The 22,532-nt window shown below is 40.4% G+C and overlaps 1 protein-coding gene and 1 pseudogene across 1 annotated transcript; one reads left to right on the forward strand and one right to left on the reverse strand.

Annotated features, from left to right (window-relative positions):
- Positions 1–15,318: 15,318 nt before the first annotated feature.
- On the reverse strand, positions 15,319–18,126 carry LOC113567697 (annotated as a pseudogene).
- Positions 18,127–21,089: 2,963 nt separating this feature from the next.
- LOC118240981 (lanosterol synthase-like) lies at positions 21,090–22,069 on the forward strand. Its single transcript, XM_035523723.1, has 3 exons — positions 21,090–21,104; positions 21,258–21,336; positions 21,458–22,069. Exons 1-3 carry the CDS (start codon positions 21,094–21,096, stop codon positions 21,593–21,595), a joined length of 228 nt encoding a protein of 75 aa, XP_035379616.1. The 5' UTR covers positions 21,090–21,093; the 3' UTR covers positions 21,596–22,069.
- The last annotated feature ends 463 nt before the right edge of the window (positions 22,070–22,532 follow it).

Consider the following 22,532-nt stretch of genomic DNA (forward strand, 5'->3'; position numbering starts at 1 on the left):
ACAATATCCCTGACAGAGCCGTGTTAAGGTATATGGCTTCCCCTTAAACTCAAATGCAAACCAATATTGGCTGTCTGGGTGGACTGGGATGCTGAAGAAGGTGTTGGCTAAGTCTACTACTGAAAACCATTTACAGTTCAGTGGGATCTGTGACAGTATTGTGTATGGGTTTGGAACGTTTCAGGCTCTGGCCATCACTGCCTCATTAACTGCCCTAAGATCTTGTACAAACTTCCATACTTCTGGCTCCGCTTGGGCCCTAAGCTATTTTACTGGGATATTTGTGTTCTATCTGAGGAGTTTTCACAGGGCACTATCACCCCTGTTTTAAAAGTTCCTCAAACACTGGTGTGATACCATTTATAGCTTCTGGTTTTATGGGATATTGATCATTGCACAGCCTATGGTCTGATTTAGGAGTTATTTGTACAGGGGCAAAGTTCATGATTAATCCTACATCAGTTTTGCCCTTTGCCCATAACCTTTCATGTGCGCCTTGCAGTTCTTCCTCAAAGCTAACTTTTGTGAAACATCCCTCTGCATTTTCACCCTCCTTTGGTGCTAATTCTAAGATGCTTTTTCATTAGGTCACCCAGTTTAATCCCATGCAAAACATTCTCATGTCCGGATTATATTTTACACCCGGGTCGGATGTGTTCAACCAGTTACTCTGTAACCCGGCTCTTTTTACTCACAGGCCCAGTGTCTCCCACCCACTCCCTTTGAAAGGCATGACTCCCCTTTTCATTATCAGTTCTTGATAAATTGACCTCAACCACACATCTGTGCATCCCAGAAAAACTTCTCTGTTTTGCTCCCTTACTTAAACCACACTTCCTCATAACTTCCATCGAGTCCCTCTCTGTGTACATGAGCAGTGCAGTGCAAATTGTTGTGAGACATATATGTGCCTGCGGGGTTAATGAGTGAGCATGCCATTTCCAATAGCTTTTGGTTCACTCCATCAACAGTGAGCGTACACAGTTTCCATACAGTATGGGTTCTGTGCTGAGTTTGATGGCTTGAACAGCAATATGATCACATTGAATTGTTAACCCTGGTTCAACAATAATCTAGTTTACTAATCAGAGTGATACCCAGTTTACACATTAGATCTCTGTCCATTAAATTTATAGGACAAACCTTTGACACTACAAATGAGAATTTGAATTTGTATCCATTATCAGCAGTACAATTTATTTTAGCTGAAAACTCCTGTCACTGACACACCAGATGCCCCCACTGAGTGTTGTGACGGTGGCGGTTCAGAGGAAGTGAGAGGCAAGGTTGCTCCAAAGTGCTCTTTATTTTCCATTGTCAGAACGTGAAGATAACACTGCAAATGGTATACACTACAAGGATACAGTAGTCCTTGTAGCAACGTGAACGATAGGAGTAAGTAGTCCGACGTGCCACTAATGTGCAGCGCTCTCTCTCGGAACCTGTGGGTTTAAATAGAGAGAACGAACAAGGAACAGGTGAAGGTGATTAATAGGCAGGAGACTGGGATCGAGGCAGGTATTTAATGAAATGCCTAGCAGGAGTGAGCATGTCCCTCCCTCTGGCTACCCAGCCAACCGTGACAGAACCCCCCGAAGACCCCGCTAGCCTGCCAGAGCACGGCCAACGCAGAGCAGGCTTTTGTAAGTGTTCCCTATGGAAGGAGGTGGTGAGGTCAATGTCTAATATTTGGGAGGCCAGTATCCAGCTGCGCTCCTCCGGGCCATATCCTTCCCAGTCCACCAGATACTGCAACCCGTTACCCCACCTCTGGGAGTCAAGCAGTCTTCTTACCTTATAAGCTGGTCCCCTGTGGAGGTGGGGTAACCGAGCGACCAGAGTCTTCTGCGAGGGGGCCTTCTGCCACAGGCTTTAGGGCGGATACATGAAAGGTCCTGGACGCCCGGCTGTTACTGGGCAGGCCTACCCAATAGGTGACCTCGTTGATCCGCTTGGTGATGGTGTAAGGACCTTCATATCTAGCTGCCAGCTTGCCCATAGAACCTGCGCGACCGTCCTTCGTTGCCACCCGCACCTTTTGTCCTGGATCATATGAGGGGGTCTCTCCATGTTTCCTGCCAGCTTTCTTCTTGTAGCTTAGCTGCTGATGCGTTTCCTCCTAGACTTGTTTGCTGCGCCGACACCAATCCTCTACCGCTGATTGGTCGGACACAGGGGTGTTCCAGGGGGAGAGCGATGGTATCCTAAAATGCACTCAAATGGTTTTAAACCAGTCCCTGTGTGATGCAGCAAATTCTGTGCATACTCAGCCCAGGAAAGGTAAGTGCTCCAGGTTTCGGGGTGTCTTTGACAGTAAAGCCACAAGAAATTATCTAATTCCTGATTTGCCCTCTCTACCTGACCATTAGCTTGAGGGTGGTAGCCAGACATCAGGCTGACTGTAATGCTAAGTTTCCCAAGTAGTTCCCTTCTAGTTACCCTTCTTGCTTGTCCCCTTAGTAGGTCAGTGAGAGGTATAGCCATCATTCTGAAGGACTTAATAAATCTCCTGTAAACATTTGCGAATCCAAGGAACCGCTGTAACTCCTTACGAGTCTGCGGTCTTGGCCAGGCCATCACGGCCTCCACCTTGCCGGATTGCATACGTACACTGCCCTCCTGAATGACGTAACCTAAGAAAGTTACCTCTCTGTGGTGGAATTCACACTTCTCTGCCTTACAGTAGAGGGAGTTGTGCAATAGGGTATGGAGAACGGTCCTTACATCTTGCACATGTTGGTCCCAGGAGGAGGAATAGATCAGGATGTCATCGATATAAGCAACAACGGATCTACCCAAGAACTCCCTTAAGACCTCGCTGATATACGCTTGGAAGATAGAGGGAGCCGTGGCCAGGCCATACGGCAGTACTAAATATTCGTAATGCCCTGATGATGTGCTGAAGGCAGTTTTCCATTCATCACTCTCTCTAATCCTTATGAGGTTGTATGCACTGTGTAGGTCTAATACCTGGCTCCCCATAACTGTTCAAGCGCCGCTGGGACCAACAGCAGGGGATAGTGGTACTGCACAAGCAGCTAGTTAAGCCCTCTGTAGTCCAGACATGGTCTTATGCCACCGTCCTTCTTTTTTTTACAAAAAACACACTAGCAGAGGCTGGTGACTTAGAGGGATGGAGGTATCCTTGCCTGAGGTCCTCTGTTATGTATTGCTCCATAGTCCTCTTCTCCTCCTAGGAGAGAGGACATATTCTGCACCTGGGAGGAACTGATCCCTCCTTGAGGGTGACAGCGCAGTTCCACTCACGATGAGGGGGAAGTTGCATGGCTTTGGTGGGGCTGAATGCCTGCATCAGATCTCGATACTCGATACAGCTGGGGTTAGCTGAAGCATTTCCTCATTGCAAAGCATAGAAAACTGTGACTCACTCGACCCTTCTGGATTCTCCACCGCTGGAATTCCCCCTCCCCCCCATCAGTTGCCTCCTTTGACCTTTGCTGGAGTGCTTTTCTCTGTCTGGGCATTCCCTAGCCCAGTGCCCAGATTTCTTGCAGATGAAACATTTGTCATGATCTGGGTCTACTCTTCCTTGGCTACATCCAAAAACACTTCCTCTTCCCTGACCTCAGCTTCGTTTTCTACCCTTGTGGTCCATAGTCATTTGAAGCATTGCCAATTGGGCCTTATGCATCTCATCCTTACGTTTGCAAGTTTTCTTCTGTTTTTCAGTGTGTACTGTGTGTTGTCCTATCAGACGCAGTTTTCCAGTATCCCACATGACACATTTGTCCTTTAACTTCTGAGCAATGTCCTCATGCATTCCATTTAGGAAGCTATTCCTCAGGTGTGCCTCATATTGTCCCTCCTTCAGGCTGTCTGGTTTGCCTAGTCCACTATGTGCATTATGTACATCCATTAGGCATGCTAAATACTGAGAAATAGTCTCTCCCTCCTGTTGTTTGCACATGGCTATTTTGGTCATATCCATTCTCACAGGTAATGCCATTTTGATGACATCACACAGTCATTGTACAAATGCAGTGTAGGGGTCATTGGCTGCATCATGCCAGTCTGGTTTTGTCATGTGGAAATTCCTCTGAGGTCAGTCCACTCGAACTATGCCAATGTCTACTCCTAGATTCTTGCCCAGTATTCATCTCAGTTCATGTGCCATGGAGCGGAACTCTTCACACAGTTGCTTTAGTTCAGCTGCGAACTTCTCACTGCCCACCTGGGATCGGATGTCTGTTTCATGATGTCCTCTATGTCCGATGCAGTCCAAGGCAGATGGACCAGGATTGCATCTCCTTCTGTTCCTGCCACTTCAACCATTGGCAGCTGAAAGATGCCCCTCAAGGAGGGACATCCAGAATGGTCTACTTGGCCATGTTCACTGTCATCATCAGGATGCTGGTTTTGTAGCGCAGTCTTCAAGCATGTTCAGTTGGACACGGGGGTTGTGCCAATATCGTCATATACAGGTGTTGGATCTGGGACTCCTGGAGGGGGCTGATGGCTACCGTGGTCTGGTGGGCCTGTGGTTTGGGATTCCTACGGGGACATCCATCCAGGTCTGCATCTGTAATTGTAATTGTAACTTGGCACACTGCAAACTGGTGTAATTATTTTGTTTTTTGGTTGGCTTTGATCACATCTCACGTGCCCTTGCCACAGTGACTCACATGTAATAAGCCTTCCAGTTTACCATCTTTTTCCCTTTTCCATCTTCCGTCTTACAACTTACACTTCAGTATTTCCAACTGTCTTATTGAAAAGCTGCCCTTGTCTGAGAAGTCAGATCTATTTACCCATAGGTCAAACTGGTCTAATGATAACTAGACTATAATTTTTAAACATGAACATTACATTTTGGTAATGGCATTGTTCTAAGGATAGCTTTTCTTGTTTGCTCTTATTATTACCCACTCTGCCTCTGATTAGATCATCATTAGACTGTGGAGGCCATTTGAGTACAGTGAACTCAGTTATGTTCAAGAAAACAGTTTGAGATGATTGGAACCTTGTGAAATGGCATGTTATCCTAACTGGAAGTAGCGATCTGAAGATGATTACATTATAGTCATAAAAGGTTGGACATGATAAGCAACAATACTCAGGCAGGCTGTGGCATTTAAATTATGCTCAGTTGGTATTAAGGGGCCCAAAGGGCCAAGAAAATAACTTCCACACTAATGCACCACCATCACCAGCCTAAACCATTGACGCAAGGTAGAATGGATCCATGCTTTAATGTTGATAATGCCAAATTCTGACTGTACCATCAAATGTCACTGCAGAAATCAAGACTCATCAGACCAGACCATCTTATGCTGTCCAATTTTTGTGAGCCCATTGAATTGTAGCCTGTTCTTCGCTGACAGGAGTGGCATCCAGTCTCGTCTTCTGCTGCTGTAGCCCATCTGCTTCAAGGTTCAACGTGTTTTTCATTGTGTCCCTTCTGCATACCTCAGTTGTAACAAGTGGTTAAGTTACTGTTGTCTTTCTATTAGGTTGAACCAGTTGGCCATTCTCCTCTTACCTCCTGCATCAACAAAGCTTTTTTTGCTTTGCTGAATTGCCACTCACTGGATATTTTCTTTTTTTTTTAACCATTCTCTGTAAACCTTGGAGATGGTTGTGCATGAAAATGCTGGTAGATTATCAGTTTCTGTATTACATAGGCCTGTAATACAATATGACTGACTGATTAAATATTAATGAGCAGTTGATCAGGTGTACCTAATAAAGTGACCAGTGCATGTACATATACATTTTATACTACTATATATATATATATATATATATATATATATATATATATATATATATATATATATAGTGGGGAAAATAATTATTTGATCCCCTGCTGATTTTGTAAGTTTACCCACTTGAAAAGACATGAAAGGTCTATAATTTTCATGGTAGGTTTATTTTAACAGTGAGATACAGAATATCAACAAAATAATTTAAAAAATCATTAAATAAAGGTTCTAAATTAATTTGTATTTGATTATGTGAAAAAGTATCTGATCCCCTACCAACCAGCAAGAAATCTAACCCCCACAGGCCGGTTATGTGTCTCTTCCATTCAAACCTCTCAACCACCATGAGCAAGACCAAAGAGCTGTCAAAGGACATCAGGGACAAGATTGTAGACCTGCATAAGGCTAGAATGGGCTACAAGAACATCAGCAAGAAGCTTGGTGAGAAAGAAATCACTGTTGGCATGATAATTCAAAATTGGAAGAAATACAATATAACAGTCAATCTCTCTCACTCTGGAACTCCATGAACTCACCTTGTGGGGTAAGGATGATTCTGAGAAAGGTTTGGTGTCAGCCCAGAATTACACGGGAGGATCTTGTTAATGATCTTGAGGGAGCTGGGATCACAGTCACCAAGAAAACCATTAGTAACACACTTCATCGTAATTGATTGAGATCCTGCAGTGCCCGCAAAGGCCTGTCTAAAGTTTGCCAGTGAACACCTGAAAGATTCAGAGAAGGCTTGAGAAAATGTGATGTGGTCAGATGAGACCAAATGAATGAGAATGATACCAAATGAATGAGAACCTCCTGGCCTCAGCCAGACCACTGAAGATGGGTCATGGATGACAATGACGGAAAACATATGGCCAAGGCAACAAAGAAGTGGCTTAAGAAGAAGTACATTAAGATTCTGGAGTGGCCTAACCTGGATTAAGGTCCCTGGACCTTAATCCAATAGAAAATCTGTGGAGGGAGCTCAAACTGCAACCTTCAGGATTTGGAGAGTGTCTGTAAAGAGGAATGGGCCAAAATCCCCCCTAAACGTACACAAACCTGGGGACCAACTACAAGAAATGTCTGACCTCTGTGCTTGCCGACAAAGGTTTCTCCACCAAGTACTGTCACGTTTTGCTTGAGGATCAAATACTTATTTCACTTAATCAAATACAAATTAATTTATAACCTTTATTTAATGTTTTATTTTGGATTTCTTTCTTGATATTTTGTCTCTCTCTGTTAAAATAAACCTACCATGAAAATTATAGACTGTTCATGTCTTTCTAAGGGCATAAACTTACAAAATCAGCAGGCGATCAAATCAATATTTTCCCCACTGTATATATACACATGTATAAGTTATATCAGAAATATGTATGTACCAAGTATGTATCTATGTATCTATGTTTTAGGTTGGGTGCAGTATGAATCCTTATTGTCCACTGCAGCCAGGTGCATGGGGAAATCCTTGCAACAACATGACCTACCCAGTCCCACCACCATGCGCATATGTCTACCCACCGATGGGCCCACATTCTATTCAAGGATGGAATAGACAAGGTCAAATGTTCCTTAATAACCATCATGGTCATGGTCACTGGCATGTTCGTGGATGCGGGTTTTGCCATGGCCATGGTTGTGGGCGTGGCAACCGTGGACATGGCAAATTTTGGTAGAAGAAGCAAAGACTGAGCAAGGCCACAGATATTTAAACATCTCTGAAGCTACAATATGGTATCTGGTAGCATTTTGAAGGAAACTCCCATTGTGATTCAGAATAGATAAAGACACTCCACACATGAAGTCCACACATAATGAATTGATGGTTAAGGTGTGTTACCATGAAGTTGGATTTTTTATTCTATGTAAACTTTTTATTCTTTGTAAATGTATATATAGATTGCATGGATAATTACTAGAACCTTTATCAAAGATTATTAAAACATCAGTTAACAATAGTTAAACATGACGGGTAATAATCTCTATAATAAACATAGGGAGGATGCCTGTTTATTATTATTATTTATACATTACCAGACACTTTATATTTTATCATATTGTAGTGTATAATACTGCAATATCATATATGGACTGAATACTTGCACACTTACTCAACTGTATTTCTTATTGCATTTCTTTTCATTACTTTTCCTTCATAGCACTCTAGTAAGGAAGCTTGTTTGCTTGCTGTACAATGAAAATAAAGATTCTTTTCTATTCTATTATAAATATTTGAATGTAAACATGTATATATCACTAGTACATGCAATAAAGTGTTATCCTTATGTGTAAAAATAAAATTTTTTTTAAATCATCAACAAGAATTGTTTCTGTATTTGCATGGTTTCCTATTTTACTGCAGTGGATTTTTCCATCATGAGCTCTAAATTGACCAATTGAGAGAGGTATAGTGGTTGTCCTAAATGAATCACAATAAATATGACATACATAAAGAGAACAAACAAAAAGATAAACAAACAAATAAATAGCCCAAAAGTTCCGAACAAAAAAACGCAGTATTTGATAGCATGTAGAGATCACCAGGTTTTCAATAGATAACATATCAATATTAATAAGCTAACTGAAAGGAAGTCCATAATAATCTTAAACAGTTTGAAGCATCTGGAGTTGTTGTATGCCAAGGGAGGTTTTTTTCTGACCAAAACTGAATTTTCTGTTCACATTAGAGGTATATTTTTTTTCTGAGGAGGGCAGCTTACAAAAAAGAGTTGTCTATTCAATGTTCAGTGTCTCCTATGACTACTGTTCACTGAAGCTGACACTCCCATTAGAGCACTTCTGTAACCACTATCATTTTATCCTGAAATATAAATTTGAAGACAAGTTGGGTCAACAAACCCAGAAACCTTCCCTTCAAAGAAATCTTCAATATGTTTAAATCTGCTTCATTTTTTTTCCAATATTTTTTTCCCTAAACTTTCACTCTAAATATTTTTTGTCCTCTTTCCAAATTGTTCGTATAAACACCTAGAGATATCTGAACATTTTAGATGAACAGGAAAGAGAACCAAGGCAACTTGTCTTAAAATTAAATCAGGGTTTAAAAGTATTTTATTTACAGAATCACTTTAGTGGGCAGATTAAAAACATATTTTGGCCCAGCCCTTCAGGGAGTCAGTTGCAAACATATTACAATTTGAGCATTATATATTGCTTTTACAATATTATATAGTTTGTCACATCAACACACAGAGATTCTGCCATCTGCACTCAGAGGTCTCTATCTCCCTATCATTGACCATATTACAAGGTCTGGCTTTAACTCTCAAGAAGTGCAAGTGCACAGTGAATTGTTATTCAGACTAGACTCCACTCTAGTCTTCCACTGTTACTGAATTCCGGTCCTTATACAGGAGGCGCTATAAGTATACCATCTTGGGGAAAATTCTGCTTGGCCATCTTAAATATGTACAGTTTGGATGTAATGAACACACTCTTTCCAAAGATGTGGTACACACACATTTCAGTACAGGCCATCATTTTTGATGATTTCCCACATTTTTAAATGAATGTATTCCATTTCAAGTCTGTGTTATCAATCAGGCTGTTTCCACTGTGGTGTCACTGCAGATAGGTGTACCTTCCAATGAGCTACTGTTATGCTGTCACACTTTCTGCCCAAGAAGACTTGCTAGTGTATAGCCTGAGGCAGGCACAATACAAACTTAAACCAATAGAGGGAGTCCAAGAATAAAACGCATTCTTTAAGTGAGGCTTGTAACGTCTGTTAATGTTGGGTGTGCTGGGGTCCTGCCAGACTTCTTTGATATATACTTTTATGCCCATATTAAATAGTTATAAATAAGATGCTTACACACAGAATAGGAAAAAATATATAAGGTATTTTTTGTAGAAAAATCTTTAGATTAGAAATCTAACCAAACATTTCATTGAAACATTGATTTCAATTGAAACACATGGAAGGTTTACATATTAAGGTAAACACTTATTTATGCTTTCTCAGGGATTGTTAGAATATCATTTGGTTCCTGTTCAGACATGCATGTTGTTTTATCATTACTGGATTATAGATTTCTGCATTTACGTTAGTTAGCATTGTTTTATACTGCATGGATGTATGTATGTTTTACAATGTATGTTATTTATTTATAGGAGTTGTATGTCCAGAACTATTCATCTATTAATTTGCCAGCTCAAAGGAACAGCATTGCATCCTGTGATATGTACACTGTTGCCTACAATAAGTGTATATTTTTGTTTGTATCTTTTTTATTCTTTATGGTCAGCAAATTGTGCCATCTGATCTCTGCTATGCCTGATATGAGATGAAAAAATGCACAGAGAGACAGAAATAAAAGACAAAACAGCTCAGAGCAAAAAGGAAAAAAAGCACACAATAAGATAAATGTTAAATATAGTTAATTTTGTTTGTCTGAAATGAAGTAAATGGCATATTAGGTAATCTAAACGTCTTAAAATGGTTGGTTTTGAAGAACACCTGAAATAAACATATGGATAGTCATTTATTGATTGAAACACAGGGAATTTGATCTTATTACTGGTTTGAGAGAACTCTGTAGGGATAGAACTTTGGTTATTGACCAATTCACATAACTTAAATAACGCGGAAACCGCTTTTCCTCACTTGAGATTAAGGAAGTGAATGCACTATTGATACTTGTTGTTTAGCTAGCTATCATTAAAGGTGATATTAGTTTTGGAACTTTTGCCATGGGAGGCAGGTGAACCGTTGCCAACACCAGGAGATGGTAGACAGGTCAGGGAGTTGGAAGCGCATGTTACAATCGAAAAAAATAGAAGTGATATGTGAAAGAAAACAAACTGCATTATTACTGGTAGCCAGAATTAATTAATTGAGCCCAGGATATTCCTGGGAATTGCCTAAACAGAAAGCCGTGAAGATGAAGAAAATAGTAGCAGTTTTAAATTGGAATCAGATGGCTGTTTTTAACCCTAGAAATTTGCAGAGATAAACAGCTTCAGGAACATAGAGATTGGGAATATGGGGATAAAGTTGAATGGCAAACCAGAGACTTAGTTTTACAGTGTATAAGGATATTAGTGTGTATAGACGTAGTTCTGTAATACATGTTTTTAGTAAAGAGGAAAATTGTGGACACAAAGGAAAGTAATTGTTTGGGGGTGAATGTTGTTTAGTAGATAAGATAACATAGTAGGGGGTGATCCACTGTATTACATTTTAACATCAGATATAAATTCAGAAGCAGATGTAATATGTAGTTTTAGAGATGGAAGTTGCGAGTACAACATGTTAAGATTACTTCAAATATGTTCCTGTTAATTAGAGATGGACATTGCTTTAATGTAAAAAGGTAGAAAATGAATTTCCATAGCAAAATACTGTCCCTGATATGTTAGATATAAAATTGCAATTTCTTACACCCGAACAGCTAAGTATCTGAGTTCCAAAGGAGGATGGCTATTAATTCAGGAAATTATGTAAATGGTTTTTATTTGAGAAAAATGGAAAAAGCAGAGTATGGCTATTGGAAATTTAATGTTATGAAATACTCAAAAATAATAATAATAATATTTGAAATGATGAACATCGTTTAAGATAATAACAATTAACAAAATGTGAAGTGAAAAATGCATGGGTACTAATATTGTATTTTAGCAGGCTACTACCATAGAAGTGAACTACGGAAGGGAGAGAAGAGTTAGAGTTCTAACAGTAGGAAAGAAGTGCAGTCAGGGGAGAGAAAGTGAGCTCCTTTGCACACACCTACATGACTCCTCCCAGCTGAGGAATAGGGATTGTCTTACATTCACACACATACAGCCCCTCACAACTGACAGAAGGGGTAGTCATATACACACACACAGTCCCACCCAACTGGCAGAGAGGAACAGCAACACATAATAGATACTAGACATGATAGTAGTAATTATTTCATTTTATTGACTTATTTTTGTTTTATTTTTATTTTATTCCATTCCATTTATTTTTATCATTCCACCCCATCATTTCATCAAATAAGATGCATTATGTGAAATAAATCAGTAATGCATAAAATAAAAGAGACAACACCCCTTAGCTTAATATTATCAGAGGGAATAGGGACTAAGAAGGAATTGAAAAGACTTATGAAGAAATGGCTAGCAAAATGACTAGCAAGAAAGAAAAGAAATGGCCAATGAGAGAATCCTTTGATGTAGAATTATGTCAAATAATAAGAAATATTGAAAAACAACAAAAAATTAGAACAAGAGCTCAACTAGTTGAACAACAGCGTGAATTAACAGTACTCCAAGATTTTGAAAAACACACAAAGCAATGGAAAGAGAAAGAATAAAAGCAGAAGAGTGAAGCAGAGGATAAATGTGAACAACATTTACAACTACAGAATGCCCCAAAACAAGAAGCCACATCAAAACTATATCCATAACTCACTACAAGAGAATGGACTGAATCAAAAGTACAGATGGATGGGAAAGTGAAGATACCGACTACTGCTGAAGAATGGAATAGAGGATTGCTAAGAGAAGGAATTCTAACACCAGACTCAACAAGAAGTGGACCACCTTCCTTGTTTTGGGTAGTGTGGATATTCAGCTGGAAGTAAAAGAAATCCCTTTACAGATCCAAACTCAAGGCTTAACCCAAACAGTCTATTGACTATCTCAGAAGGTATGATAAGAGAAAAGGATCCACCAACCCTGTAAAAAACTCCATACTGGGAAAACAAATTAACATGAGAACTACAATCAGAATCAAGGATTGAGCCATGCAAAGAAGAAAAATGCCCATTTCACTGATGATTTGAAGGAGAGATAATAATAGAATCAGAAGAGCAAGCAAAACGAAGATATGATGTTGTATAGAAAGAGTTGAAAGAAATGGAAGAGCAAGTGAGGAGGAGACATGAAAGTATGTTGAAAGAGTTGGATAAAGTGAAAATTCACGATGAAGAACAAAGAGGACAAGAAGTTCAAAGACAGCATGGAAGAGAAAAAGAGCTTCGAGAATTCAGAGCATTCACAACAGAGATGACCAAGAAGATTGCAGGAAGGGAAGAGAAAAGGCAAAAGAAAGTTATGAAAGAAACTGAGGCCCGAATACAGGAAGAAGTCTTAATGGGCTTTAATGAAGAATACAGTGAAAGTGAAAGTGAATATGAACAACCACCTAGATGATCTGCAAGATTAGCACAGAAATATCAATTTATAAAGTGTCCACTATTATATAAAACACATAAACACACTTATGTGCCATGGTCATTTATGGGTTTAAAGGGACTAATTGAACAACTGCCAAACAAATAGTGGAGGTCAAAGATGGATTACAGCCTTTGAAGAATGCACAGCAGAGCATCAATTGGACCCTGGAGATATAAAAGCTTGTCACAGAAAGTTGGAAATGGAAGGCTGGAAAGCAATTTCTCAATGGCACACATGGAAAACTACATCAAGAATGGATGGGATGGTACTCTGTTCGACCCACACAGAAACAAGATGTGGGATGCTATCAGACAAGAATTCCTATTAAAGATGGATCCCAGTCAGCTATAAAACATGGAACTGAAGTCAGGAACTTGTTTCAATGAGAACATCAACAACTTTCAAAAAAAGTGGCTGGAGGAAACCGGGTCATCATGGAATCAAAATGAAACCAATCAGACTCTTTCAAATGTTGCTCAAGAAAAGCCTGCTGAAGAAGTGCTAGATGCATTGGAAGAAGCTATAGGTTTAACTGGACAAGAAAGAGAAGAAAAAAGAGGATGCAACAACTCAGGCTGTTATAATAGTTAAGCAACACTGAGACCCCAGTAGTGCTCTATCCAAGTGACAACTCAAGCTGCAGTAATAACTCAACCAGTCCCTAACACAAACAACAATCCACAGAATATACAAGCTGTACCAACTACAACTCCTATAATACCTCCAATTAATGTTTATGTGAATAGTGTAGGAAGAGGAAGAAGAAGAGGAAGAGGTAGAGGACGAGGAGGCAGCCTAAGTCCATGTATCCCTTGATGTATGGCCAGAACAAATGATTCGCCTGAAGGGTAGTCCTTTGTGCCTTGGTTTCGTATTCAGCAGTCTCATGAATGCAATGGATGGGTTTTCATACAGAGGAGCAGGGGGAAATGAGGCATGGGCATTATCAAGTGTTTATTTGGTTCGTTTATTTTTGCTTGTTTATGAGTGGTTATTTTGTTCATTTATTTTTGTTCACTTATTTTGTTCATTTATTTTTGATCATTTTTTGTTTGTTTATATACACATATTTTTCAAAAGCTTATGTTGTTCAGTTAAAAACCATCCATATGTTATGTAATTACAGAATAAGCAGAAACTGAAAGAGACCTCTCTTGACTTGTTAGAAGTTAAGACTGTAGTAGGCTTAACATTGAATAGATGTAATTTTAAGTATTCCTTTAAAAGTATTCATGTGGTATTTTCCTGACATTAATGTGCTGACACTACGAATAACAGGGATAAAATAAGAATAATTGTAGGTATATAATAGTGCAGCTACACACAATGGTTAAATTTGCCCTGAAGTATATTACACATGTTGGGATAAGTGTAATTATAGCAACCTTACATATATGCTCTGTATGTGACTAAACACTTAAAATGTTTGAAAAGAGTAGCAAAAAAAGAACAGTAGACTGGTTCATGACATTTACCCGACACTTTTATCCAAAGCGACTTACAAGTATGACTGAGTACAACTGTGACAATTGAGGGTTAAGGGCCTTGCTCAGGGGCCCAACAGTGGCAACGGTGGGGCTTTAACCAACAACCTACGGATTATAAGTCAAGTACTTTAACCACTGAGCTCAATGGTGCCACCAAAAACCCTGGTAGCATGGTTAACAGGCTTGATGGTTTTCCAGTGCATAACACTGATGCCTGCATGGAGTCCTAAGAAGAATTCTGAGTTGCAATTGACGCTAACATAGGACAAAATAAATAAATACATTTAAGCGCTCTTGGGAGCCCTCTGCTGGCCATCGGGAGTCCTTAGCAGGTGCTCATTTCGCTTATATGGCTGGACAAGTGTACTGTTGTTATCCTACCTATCGAGCAGTCCTACCAAGAGTTAATGCACGTATGTACATCACCATTAAACCAGGTTTCTGGTGTTTATTTTAGATGCATTTGTGGTTGTATATATTATAATTAGGCTACTTTGGACATTTATATTTCGTATAGCTACAGCAGCTGCACTTCACACACGTAATAATCTGATCTAGAAAGTTGCCAACCCTATTAAAATATTAGGTTTATAGTATAATAGTTGAATTAAACAAAGCATTAATCACAATTATCTGCATGATGGTTAATCTTGAACCAAAAATGTCACTGAGAGCTAAATAAGAATAAATTAATTCAGGACAATTGCAGCATAATAAAAATGTTTAATTTCATACAGACCCAAAACCATTAACATCCTGTATAAAAATGTATAAAAATGTTGGTTATTTGTTTTATTTTTAGACATTCTCCAGAGGTTGCCTCAATAAAGCTTATTAATGTTAACCTGCAGCAAAGGATGGGACCAGCTATTCTCCTCTACTAATTCTGAAGTCTGCGCCTTTAATTGATATTTGAATGTTTAACAGCTGACTGGGGATTTAGAAACGACACCCTCCCAGGGCGAAGCCATCACTGAAGGCATGACCATGGCCAGCGACTTGGGCAGGTTGGCGGCTAACTTCACGAAGTTTGACAGGTGCTTGGGGCTGAGCGGGCAGCACGTGGATGAGTCTGAGTCCTGCGTGGCCACGCAGTTGACGACATTCACCTGCTGGTTCATGCCACAGCTGGGCAGGGTTAAACCACAAGATAAAGGATTTCATAATGGCTTTAAAAAGACTGAGCTATAGTGGAGCAGCAGGTGGAACAGCAGGGGTGTCAGAGGTCCTCTGAGTCGCTAGAGATGGTGATGATGTTCACAGATGGGCTGAGCATGTCAGAGATGATGATGATGGGCTGTGACGGGTTGCATCCCTGCAATAGGCACACACGTACACATACACGCGCGCACCCCGCGCACCCCCCCCCACACACACACACACAAATAGCTTTTAAAGAAGAGGCTTCAAGCTTCAAGAGGCCCAGTGGAAGGCCCAGCACTGTGTTGCACAGCTTGGGGGTTGAATGGGGGGTGTGTGTGTGTGTATGTGTGTGTATAGGATGTGCTGATATTGGAAGCAGCAAGCAAGTGCAGCCAAATGAGTCCCATCATGCTCTGCATCAGCCTTGCAACAAGCTGGTGAGTAAAGGAGGAGCGAGAAGGCTTCAGCGGGGCCAGGGCGTGGGGTTGAGTGGGCAGTGGGGGTGGGGCTTGGCTTTACACAGGATTTTCTGGGGCAAGGCTTTTGGGTGGTGGGGTGGGGGGGTCTTGTGCCGGTTGTCCCACCTGGCTGTGCTGGCCGAGCTGGCTGCTAAAGGTGTCAGTGAGGTTGGCAGTTGTGCTGGCCCCACCCCCAGACCCACCCCCACTGCCAAACAGGCTCGCACTGCTGCTTGCAAATATCCATTTTATGGACAATTTTGCACTGCAGCGAGAGAGAGAGAGAGAGAGAGAGAGAGAGAGAGAGAGAGAGAGAGAGAGAGAAAGAGAGAGAGACAGAGACAGAGACAGAGACAGAGAGAGACAGAGACACAGAGACACGGGTGGGGGGCAAGTTACAGTACTACCAGGGAAACCCTGATTCCATTTGGAATTCTAAATTAAGATGGTGTTCCTTAATTTATTTTTTAAAACACTGTGATTGTAGATTGGAAGGCCTAGAACAACTCACTGTACACTTTGAGGGAACTGGAGGAGGTGGGTCATGGTGACAAACAGGTGCTTCAGGGTCTTCATCGGCGTGATCCGTTTGTCAGCATCTAGCGCGAGCATCTTGTTCAGCAGGTTGATGAACTCCCACTGGTCTGCCTTCTCTGCCAAGATGTCTGTGTCTTCCAAACTGGTCATATTGACTTGTGCGAGAGACCCATGGGTGAGTCATATTATGGACCAGCAGAGGGTGCCGATGCACCTAAGATGCAGCAAGTTCTGCAGCAAAATACTATGCACTACTCTGCCTTTCGCAGACAACATTCTCCAGAGCGACTTATATGCGTTACTCATTATGACAGCACGAACGCTCAACCTTTGAACTAGCACCTTGCTCTACCTGCTCTATAATGTGAGCTGTGGGAGCTGTTTCTCACATTCTTCAATTTTACATCACAACAGTAAAGCAATGTATATGTGTGGCAAAAGCCCAAATAACTTGCATCATGTTGTCAAGGCCGGTGAAAATATACTTCCTAGTTTCTTTGGACTTGATGCCACACTCTGCCTCATGCTCTGAAGGCATCTGGAGAAAGGAAAGAAAAAACATACCATTCAGCTCCACCATTAAGTTACATGAAATCATTACGTTACATCTCTTATGAAACAAAAGCATGGTGTTTGGCATTTAAAGACTGGCGAACATTGAGCCTCCACAGGGGGTAGCTGGAGTCAGGGCTCCTGTGGAAATAGTAGGTGCTCTTGGTCCCTGCACTCAGCAGGTACTCTGCTGATAGCCCCTGCGTCTGGGAGATGTAACGGATCTGCAGAGACACCACACGGCAAGAGGATTACAATTTTATTTTGCGCTCATCCTTCCATTTTCAACATGAACGTGTAAAAAAAAAACAGCCCATAGAAACTCATTATTTATATTAATCCTAAAAATGACAGCGAAGACAGTAGCTAAAGCTCAAACCATACACATCACTACAACCACAAAACCACTACAGGTCTGTTAAGTGTTTTGCTAAATAACAGTACTCACATGACTCAATACAAATAAACCAATTATAAATCAAATATAAATCAATCATGCTCCAGTTAACTGTAATGATTATTGCAATTTTAATGTGTAGCAGGGTCATCACAACTGTCCACAATGTGCAGCCCTACTCTCAAGCACACTATAGTGCAACAAGTGCACACTTATTTCTAGCACATAGTTATTGTAGTTAAGCATTCTTTTTATAGTAAGCTTCAAGCTGTCTATGTGTTATCTGAACTAGCTCCTACTGATGGCTTGAAAATTAAAACTAGTGTGCTAACCTGGTTGTATACAAACTCACAGTGTGAGTTAACACATCTGATACCAACAGATCACATGTTGTAAAAACTGAAACAAACTGACAGAATCAGGGCTACGGCTGATTCTAGGCCATATCAAAAGCTCAATTAGAGTAGGCACAACTTTCCCACCTCGATCTGGCCCTGTCAAGCATAGAATGGATGATTTTTCAGGATCCTGATGGCAACAATTTCATTGGCGCCTTGCTTTGAGCACTTGGCCACCTGACCAAAACCTCTGTGACCAAGGAACTCCAGCACCTGGTAGCTGCTGGAGATGAAGTATAGCATCTCATTCTGCACCAGGTGGTACTCATAATTGCTCAAAAGGTTGCTGCTCTCTGTTGAGGCAAAGCAGGAAATATGGAAGAGGTGGTTGCCCTGCCCCTGGCCACACGCTAGGACAACGAAGGAACGGAGATCTCCTCCAGGATCTGTATGCCATCACTGCTGTGTCTCATCTCTATTCATCTTCAAGCTGCCCTGCTTCTGGTAGGAGTCAGGACACTACGAGGCCAATGTCTCATCTTTGCCCTGCCAGCTGGATGAAGACGAAGAGGCAGAAGATGATGACGACGCTTCGTCTGAGGCTTCAGAGGGGGAAAAGACCGGGGCAGGCAAGCCATCAGTTGAATTGAATCCTGAATCCGAGGGCCAGGGCTGTGCAGGTAGTAGCTACTCTCGAATTTTACCATTTAAGGAATCAGAAAGGGAAGAGAATATACCTTTAGGGAAAGATAAAAACAGGATCACTAACCAAATGAATGCCATGCAGATCTAGTTAGGGGCTATATTCTAAATGAAAACTAAAACAGCAGTAGATTAAAAAAAACCACAATCACAAATCTGTGATTTAGCAAACCGCTAAAGCTAACTTCATAACTCACTCACAGAGTTGATTATTTTCCCACCTTTAACCTTACAGAAAGAAGGTTCAAGAAAATGGATACATTTATCTTATGCTTTTATCCAAAACAACTTACATTTATAACTGAGTACAACTTGAGGATTAAGGGCCTTGAACAGGTGACCAATAGTGGCAACTTGGTAGTGGTGGGGCTTGAACCAACAATCTTCCAATTACATATCAAGTACCTTGACCACTGAGTTACCACTACAACTATAAAACCTGCTCATCCATGTAGTTTTGCCTTTTTCATCACTCTGACTGCTTAACTGAAATAATTTAAATTATTATCATGTTATATAGACATGATTCTTGCCATGGCAATGAGGTAAACTGGCAGGAGTAGTATCATAAAGTGGAATGTCAAAATGCATGTATTTGAACATAGCCAGTAGACAAGATAAAATGACACATATGGTCACACATTTAAGTTGCCTTTTAAGATACTATATTTTTCTCTTTCCCCAGAAATAATCAAAACTGCAGTGTCTGCTTGTTTACGCTGAAGCACGCTTAAGTGGGTATAGTTTCTGTGGATTCCACATATATATTAAAATGAAAATGTTGCCCAGTCATGTCGGAAATAGCAAAACAAAAATCACAGGCTGCAAGCTACTGAAAAAGAAGTACTCAATGAGGTCCTGGTAGAGCATAGCTGCAGGTTGGTCATATATCTTTATGAGGAGTTTAATTTAAACAAAATCCTCATTGCACACCCAAGAACAAAGCCTGCAAAATCCCCAATTAGCAAGACTGCATCAAGTTAGCACTGGCTGATGGAAAGCAAAAAAAATAGTGCTGTGTCCTGCTCTGTGGCTCATCCACTGTACCAATCTCTTAGTATTGGACTTGGTGTGGTTAATTCATCTTTGACTGTGCTTATATATTGTGCCATTTCAAGATTTAGCAACATGCCCTCAGTCCATCAGAACAGGAAATCTGAAGGCTGCACTGATAAATTACCCATGTCAGAATATACCTAGATGGACACAATCATTATGTGAAATTGCACTCACTATGTAATGTGGCCATAATTATATTTTTACATCTTATATTGTTTTGCAAAACAGCAGAAGTTTCAGGTTGGTTATGCTGCTGTGTCGGTTAAAGATAATCACAGACTGGGCCCATCTCAAACAATGAATTAGGATAGTTCACATAATCTACAAATAGTTTCAGCAAAAAAGTTAAAAGTTACAGGTTCTACAAATGTGTTTTATATTTTTGTTTAAACATTAAGTTAGCATACTAATTGCCAGCCCTGTGAATGTTTCAATTTTTTTTTTTAATTTTAAACACAAAGAATCCTGAAAAAGATTTCTCTATAGTAATACAATTCACTACTACGGGTGTAGAATTAGCTCAGAATTTCCCTTTAAATTAAACCAAAATTCAAAGTCAGAAGTTAAGTGTAACGGTGACCTTCATTCTTCACACATCATTTTTCATTCTTGCACACAACACATTAGGAAGGACTAAATACCACTCAACATCCACTTCCATCCACCTTCTCCATATTTGCTCTTTATTTACAGGACTTTTCTAAAATTATAGTTTTTAAATAAATTAATTTATAGATGCTTATAAAGGGATTGATTGATTTTTTTAGTGTTATTACTGTAATGTTGTCACGGAACGCTCTCCTCCCCCGAGTCACGTGGTACGGCCTGCCGCATGCAGGGGGGTTCACCCATGTTTGTAACCATGTTATTAGAGTCCATGTTTTGTTACGTGTGAGTCATGTCTTTCATTCACGTTGTATATGAGTGCCGTGTTGTTGTTCATGTCTTTTGTTAATAAATGTGTCACCTCATCGAAGGAGTCTGTGCGTCCTGCTTCACGCCCATCGGCACTCGGGCCAGCAGATACGTTACAACGTAGCATTCTGTAATGTATTGCATACATTACAAAGAAAACAAAATCAATTTTTTTTTACTAAATACATAATATATGTAAATATGTGCCTATTCTTTTACTTTTGTGTCTGTCCTTGCAGGTCGTGGGGAGTGTGCCTTACATATGGAGTCTGGTTTTGACTGGAAGCGTTTGCATGTATCTTTATATTTTCTAGAATGGGTATGATGGGTATATTCTGGACCCATAAACCACATTAAAAAGTGACTTTGTTCTCTGGTCTGCTCATAAGTCAGTCAAGCTGTCATACTGGCTTTTCCTGTTCTTCGTGCTGCAGGCTGGTGTGTGCTGAGGTGAGGCAGGCCTGTGACTTCCTGCTCTCTAAGTAGATGGGAGATGGTGGCTGGGGAGAGGATTTTGAGTCATGTGAACAGCGCCGCTATGTACAGAGCAAAAACTCACAAATACACAACACCTGCTGGGCTGTTCTGGGTCTGATGGCTGTCAGGTATTCACCATCCCCCAAGTGCATTTGTTTAAGCATGCTCATTGATTGATTTAAGATTTTCTTTTTATTAATCAGAATTTTAATTTTTTTAAATTAAAAATTCATATTTATCCACTGCATATAAAGTCCTTCATTCCTTTATTCATACTGTAGGTACCCTGACCACAAAGTCATAGAGCGTGGGATACAAGTTTTGATTGACAAGCAGCTTCCCAATGGAGACTGGCCACAGGTGAGCTGTGCTTTTCCATTAGTTTATTTTTGCATTAAGATTTGTAGTCACCACTGTCAGTCTACTGTTCTTTTAAAATGAAAAAAATGTACATAATCCAGACCCTTCTTGAGCTTTGCAGGAGAACATTGCTGGTGTGTTCAACAAGAGCTGTGCCATTAGTTACACATCCTACAGGAATGTGTTTCCTGTTTGGACCCTGGGCCGTTTCTCACGCCTCTACCCCTTTAGCTCTCTAGCTGGGAAGGTGAAACTTTGAGGCACTCAGGGGTCAACTGTGAGGAGTTCGCATTGCTTTAGTGTTTCATGGCCTGCTTTAATGCCTGAAAAGTGTTCAGTTTTCATAAAAACTGATTTGCTGCTAATATGAGATTAGAACTGAAGTATGTACACTGATCTCTTATGATTGCAGAGATTATGTTCCTTGATTTGGTACTTTTTATGTAATTTTGAATGTCTTTTTTTTGCACATGTGGAGCTTTGGTATAAAAGATGTTTTTGTCATCTTAAAGACCTGTGGGGTGAGCAGCTGTCCCTGGTCAATCAGTCATGTTTTCCTGAAAGTGAACCTCAACCTTTAGATGCACGCACCTCATGTACCTGTAGTATATTTCTGTTGCTTAACTGAAGAATCACATCTGGGAAAGACATTATTCCACACCTCATATTCTCATCATCTACTTTTTTAGAAGTAAAGCTGCATGGTTTTTGTGTCAAATTGTAACGTTGAGCAGTAAGGAGGTGGACGCATGTGCGGAGAGGAGCGAGATTTATTATGGGCAAATCCAAAATCCAAGAGTCGTTTAGGCAGTCCAGGGTCATAGAGCTGACACAGAGAGTACGAGGGTACATGATTAAACAAAACAAACACACACACACACACACGAAGGCAAACGGGGAAGCAGGCTATAGCTAAGGCTAGGAAACACGAAGTCTAAGATAAACACAAAGGCACGGAGTACAAAGAAACAACCGTAACGAAACACATTCAAACAATAATTCAAACGCATGAAACAGTCAAACATCCAAACAATGAACAACCACGACCAAAGCACACAACAGAGTTTAAATACATGAACTAGAAATGAGGGACCAGGTGTAAGCAATCAAACAATGTGAGGACAAAACGAAACTATGGAACGGAGCTAAACTGAAGACAGGGAAAATACGGAAGATGGAAGGGACTGATCGTGACA

Source organism: Electrophorus electricus, chromosome 2 (genome assembly GCF_013358815.1).
Source record: "Electrophorus electricus isolate fEleEle1 chromosome 2, fEleEle1.pri, whole genome shotgun sequence".
Classification (NCBI taxonomy): domain Eukaryota; kingdom Metazoa; phylum Chordata; class Actinopteri; order Gymnotiformes; family Gymnotidae; genus Electrophorus; species Electrophorus electricus.